This window comes from Penaeus monodon, unplaced genomic scaffold (genome assembly GCF_015228065.2).
Source record: "Penaeus monodon isolate SGIC_2016 unplaced genomic scaffold, NSTDA_Pmon_1 PmonScaffold_126, whole genome shotgun sequence".
Classification (NCBI taxonomy): Eukaryota; Metazoa; Arthropoda; class Malacostraca; order Decapoda; family Penaeidae; genus Penaeus; species Penaeus monodon.
Genome location: NW_023641489.1, coordinates 169,214 through 175,213, shown reverse-complemented (window position 1 = coordinate 175,213; position 6,000 = coordinate 169,214). Strand labels below are relative to the sequence as shown.

Here is a 6,000-nt window from a genome sequence, read left to right as displayed (position 1 = left end):
GTTGTAACTGCCCTGCCGAAGACAGCTTCCTTCTTTATCCTGTCAACATGGACCTTTGACACTCTTTTGTCCGCTAGTTCTTTATCCTGTCAACATGGACCTTTGACACTCTTTTGTCCGCTAGGGGCCAGAGTATAGCGGTTGCACTTTCTTACTCAATCTTGGCTTAACTATAGCCTTAATATATAGCCTATCTCCCACCGAAACAGGGAGGCCTTGCCTTGGCCTGTCTGCAGGCCTCCTTCGAATTTCCTCCTCGATATAATGCTGACATCTTAAAAGACCCTATTCCCTACTGTTCGTAGTTCCTGAGCAAAATCATCCAGATTATACCAGGGTGCAACTTCCTCAGCAACCATAACATAAGGTCACTGTGGATCCCTTTGCTTTAATGCAAAAAGTAGAGAATCCCTGATTATACGATGATAAGCAGTATTGTATGCCAGCGTGGCCATTGGCAACATTAGGCTCCAATTTTCTGGATTATCCACAACCATTGTTCTCAAAATCTTTGTTAGAACCCCATTTACTCTTTCTACCTGCTCATTAGAGCTAGGATGATATGGAGTTATTACCCATTTATCAATTCCCAGTTGTTTACAAACAGTCTCAAATAGTTCATTTAGGAACTCCCCTCCCCGTCAGAGATAACCTGAGAAGGAGCCCCTTCATTTGTAACAATAGTGCTAATGAATGCCCGTGCTACCTCCTGACGCCTCCTTTGACTTCAGAGGGGCTGTATATAGATATTTCGTCAGAGCATCCACCACTGTAAGAATGTACTTATGGGACATAAGTACATTCTTACAGAAGAATGTGAAGATGGGAAGGGTCCCACAAGATCCATGTGTACTCTCTGGAAAGGATGAGTCACATCCGGAAAATGTAGGAGTGGCACCGGTACCTCCCGTCCTGGCTTGCAACGAATGCAAACTTCACACTGTTTGCAGGACTCTACCCTTCTCATTCCCGAAAAGAATGCAAATTTCCTAAACCGGACCAGTGTTGCTAAAACCCCTCCATGGCCAGAGACCGGCAAACTGTGTGCCAGCTGAACTGCTGTATCCTGCAACTGTAGGGGTACTATAACCCTGCATATCTTCATATTGTATGGATTTACCATCACATTGTATAACAAGCCAACCAAATGAAGTTGATAATCCTGCAGTGCACCAGGGATTTTTTTCTATCTCTAGTAGAGATCTCCATCCCTTCCCTCAGATGACCCTTTATCATTCCCCGAAAGGGGATCGGAATCCTGAGCTGCTCTCAGCTCCTCTACTATCCATACCTGTAAAACTCTCAAAGGGTCAACTTCCTGGGACGTGTCAGACATACCGGAATGTCCCCTCTGAGTTTTACGACGCCCCGGGTAATAACCCCCCACCAACAAATCGTCTAATGAGTGGTCTGCCTCTCGAATCCGGGATAATGCGTCCGCCAAGACATTGTCCTTACCAGGGAGATACCGTAATCGAATGTCAAAATTGGCCACAGTCATCCTCCACCTGGCCAGACGATCCGATCCATCCCTATTCTCAAACAAGTAAACTAGTGGCTTATGGTCACTATGAATTTCCACTGGATATCCCTGTATAAGAGTCCGGTTTACCTTCAAGCCAAACACGATAGCCAAAGCCTCCCTCTCAACAGTCGAGTAATTTAGTTCAGCTCCCCTTAGCTGACGACTGAAATATGATAATGGTCGCAATGCACCCTCATCCTCCTCCTGCTGTAAGGCACTTCCTAATGCAAACTTGCTAGCATCATTCACTAGCACAAACTTTCTCTTGAAGTCAGGAAACCTGAGCACTATGTCATCACTCAGCGTACCTTTTAACTTCTCAAAAGTGTCAACAGCCTGAGGAGTCCATAGCAAATTTTTCTTATTAGTTGATGTCTTATCCCCTTTGGTTAAATCTACCAAAGCACTAGAAATGTTTGAATATCCCTTAATGAACTTCCTGTAATAATTTGCAACTCCCAAAAAAGCCTGTAAGTCCCGAAGTATAATAGGACGGGGGTATTCCCTCATTGCCTTTACATTCGCCAGCTGTGGTTTAATGCCCTCAGCCGATATGACATGACCAAGGTAATCAACCTCTTTCTGAAAGAAGGTACACTTTGACAACTTCAGAGACAAATTTGAAGAACACTCTTAAGATTCTCGCAGTGTTCTTCCCAAGACTTTCCAAAAACCACAATATCATCGAGGTACACAAATCCTACCTCCCCTATCAAACCAGTCAGCAGTTGATTAATGATGCGCTGAAAAGATGAAGGGGCATCCTTTAATCCAAACGGAAGGGTCCTGAACTCATAATGACCATCAGGTGTCGAAAATGGTATCAATATGAGGCAGAGGATATCTATCGTCCTTGATCTTCTCATTAAGCATCCTGAAATCCAGACATAACCGAAGACTGCCATCCTTCTTTTTGACCGGAACAAGAGGATTATTATAGGGTGACCTGGAAGGTTGAATTACACCACTAGCAACCATTTCCTCCACCTGCCTCTTAATCTCCTCTCGGTGCTTTATGGCAATAGGATACGGCTTCTTGTAAACTGGGGGTCCCTCACATCTAATCTCATGGTAAAACTTGTTAGATATAGTTAAAGGTTCCTCCCCCAAAGAAAATGCTTCACTAAACTCATATACGAGACCTGACAATACGTTATGCTCTCGAGAATATCTAGGGAACATGGTATCTACCTGCTCTATAAGTTTGTCTTCCTGCCCCTTCCCATTCACTGGAACAGAGCCTATAGCCCCTACAACCTGACCAGTCTCTTCCTGGGTAACATCAGCTAACAGGCTAATCTCCCCCAGACAGGTCATTTCCCCCAGCTCCACCGGACTATCTTCCCGGTTTGCATATGGAATACGAACCACCGTGTACCGGTCTTCACTCTCGCGTAACGCAACCACTCCCTCCAACAAAGCCAACCTAGAACCTGTCCGAGGCCGATACAACATTGTACATGCTCCTTGGTACAGCAGGCGTCCCCGGAGTCTCGGTGCCCCTAGTGGTCGCAGGGCGTCCCCCACAACCTCTAGTCACTGCACACAAGGAAGATGATGACGAACGGCTACACACAAACTCCACTTCTTGGCCATTTATGACCAAAAATGGAGACTGTGAGGAATAGACAACATGGTGAGCATCAGTGAAATCCGTATCAATCAGCATCTGACCTGGAAGCTCCCAGGAATCTACAACTAGAAAACTGTGTGTAATAATCATAGAACCTAACTCCAGATCGACCGTAATCTCACCTCTGTGACGCAAAGGTGATCCTCCACCCCACTACATCTTCAACCCAGAGGCCCTGCAAACAAGATCACAGCCTTCCACAAAGAACTGTGAATCAGCGAACACTCTGAACCAAGATCAAGCATAACCTTTGCTGACCTCCCAAGCACTACGCCATGAAAGAGAACAAGCCCTGACCCTAAGGCCAAAACCCTGAGTGTCCTCGATGCCCTATTTGAAATAGGATGCTCAGTATCAGGAGGACTATAACCCCCCTGTCTTAATCGTTTTTTGCCTTCGGATATGGAGGAGGTGGGTCCCGTGACACTCTCCAGTCCCGCAACGAGGGACACTCCCTCTTGAAATGACCGGGCTTCCTACATTAATAACACAAGCCATTACCTGGAGCCCCCATGGCTACCCTATTTCCCCCAGCCGAATCTTGGCCACCAGTTCTCGAAGCTAACATCTTCTCAAACCTCCAGCATGCATCCATGAGATGTCCATCCACTCCACAGAATGCACACCATGCCCCTTTACTCTGCTTCAACTCACAAGCATCAATCTTGTGCCCTATCGTCCTACAGAAGCTACACCTCTGGAATGATTGAGCCCCGTGACCCGTCGGCGGATGTGTTGGCTTCGCCACAGCACCCTGTGAGGGTGCACCTGTCACGTGGGTGCCCCTTTGTGCCTGAACAGATTGTTTAGGGGTACTACCCCCATCTGCCCGCGGCTTTTCCTGTGTTGTACATAATTTTCTTCCCCCCTTTTGGGCAGGAGCCCCACTAGCCTGGGGAACAGCTGCCACCTTATTAGCTCCCTTGCTAATATCCAGAGCCCCAGGGTGCTCTGCAGCCCAAGAGTTCCATGTCTTTAGTAGCTGAGCAGGATCTTTTGAGTCCTCGAGCTTTCACTTAGACACAAAAATCTCCGGTAGGAGATACTACGCTTTCTCCTTTTTGCCTCTGAGCTCGAAGAAAGGAATGCATAGTCGAGTGCAAGGATGGCTGTACAGAATGATGGCTAGTAAGTAGCTCCTTAAGTGAGGCCCAGTCATCCTTAGTATTCTCTCCCCTCCAAATACTCCAAGTCTGGAGCGGTTCCCCCCCAGAGCCTTTCCACCGCTAAGTTGATTCTCCCTGAATCATCCCAAACCTCCCCCACTGTGAGCGACTCTAGGATGCCAATCCATGCCTCTAAATTAAGGCATGCATCCTTGTCCTTTGACTCGCTCCCCTCAAAAATGGGAAGTTTCCCCTTTGTCTCCCTCCACGGGTCTTTTCTTCTGATCCACCAACACCATCAGATCTTTCCTTTGTAACCCCAGCCATCGCTTCCGTGATCGTATCTACTTCCTTCTTCAGAGAATCAACAGAACCGAGCTTGCTATCGATAACCCACCGATCAACAAATGCCAGTGCACTGTTGATATCTGAAACTAGATCACGCCCACGGAGGACTCTGCAAATTCGCTACAGAGGTCACTCACTTCGACAGCTGTAATAAAAGAATCCCGCGAATACCTTCCCAGAATACTGGCAATTACCTGCTTCCCCTTATCCTCGAATGCTCAAACTTCCTCTGAACATGACCTGGTCAAAGCCCGCCCTAAAACAACAGCCGCAAGGTCTGCACTTAAAGCTGCTAAAACACCCTGTAATCCTTACCTGTCCATGAAAATGGAAGGGAAAAGAAAAATAATGATCTGAGAAGCACGCGATGGCAATGCTCCCTCCGCTCAGTTGATCCCAGGGTCACCGCGGGGAAGCCGTGACGTCACGGAGGCCACTGAGACCGCGTGCCCAGGCACCCGAGATTACTCAGCAAGTCGCGCAAACACGTAACCGAAACCACTGTCCGGCGCCCGTCCCAGGTCTGACTCACCCGTTACCCGTCCCGTGTTCCCGTCTTACCCGTCTTGACGCCAGATGCAGGCCCACAAGCCTCCCTTGTTTAACCGACCCTGAAAGATTGCTGATGGGTTGCCTACTGGGGCACAGGTCAGCAGTCGTTGGTCGAAAACAAGTCCCGATGCACACCCTGTAGCGCTTTGGGGGGTGAGAACGGGGTTAAGATTATGGGTGAAGAAGCAGTGATTATAACCCTAAATATTACAAACAAATAAGATAAACATGTGTTTATGAAATATAGGATAAAAACAATGAATATATATAATTATAACACAAAAGCGACAATATATAATGCACGCATAAAACGCCACAAAATCGACGGAACCGCCACCAGGGAGATTAAGAAATTTATACCTGGAAAACAATGGCGGCTATATAAAACAATAAAATATATCAGATTAATATAATTTCTAAACCCTTAAAAAAAACAGTAGCTAGACCAAGGAGGCACAAGCAACCAGAAAATCACCGCTGCCGTCAATATCGTATAGATATTTTCTCAAGTATTTACTAGAAATGAAAACAAATATCATACGAATTTGTGAAAATCATTCTTCTTCGTATTTCCGTTATTCACCAGACTAATAGTTTAAGATAGCACTGCCACCACTCCCTCTTGAGAGAGAAGGGAGAAACTCTTTAGGACCATTCACCAATAATAGGAAGAATGATATAACAATTAGCTAGATTACTCTACTTTACTAACAAATAAATCACTTATATATATATATTCCCACGTACATTATTTCTATGCCTTAAAATTATATTAATTATATATATATATATATATATATATATATATATATATATATATATATATATATATATAT

At 45.6% G+C, this 6,000-nt stretch overlaps 1 protein-coding gene across 1 annotated transcript; it reads right to left on the bottom strand.

The window, feature by feature from the left end:
- Nucleotides 1-368: 368 nt before the first annotated feature.
- Nucleotides 369-2,210, bottom strand: LOC119569109. Its single transcript, XM_037917421.1, has 4 exons — nt 2,122-2,210; nt 1,292-1,964; nt 801-1,162; nt 369-552 (listed from the first exon to the last, which is right to left on the bottom strand). The coding sequence occupies exons 1-4, from the start codon at nt 2,208-2,210 to the stop codon at nt 369-371; spliced, it is 1,308 nt and encodes a 435-aa protein (XP_037773349.1).
- Between the last annotated feature and the right edge of the window lie 3,790 nt (nt 2,211-6,000).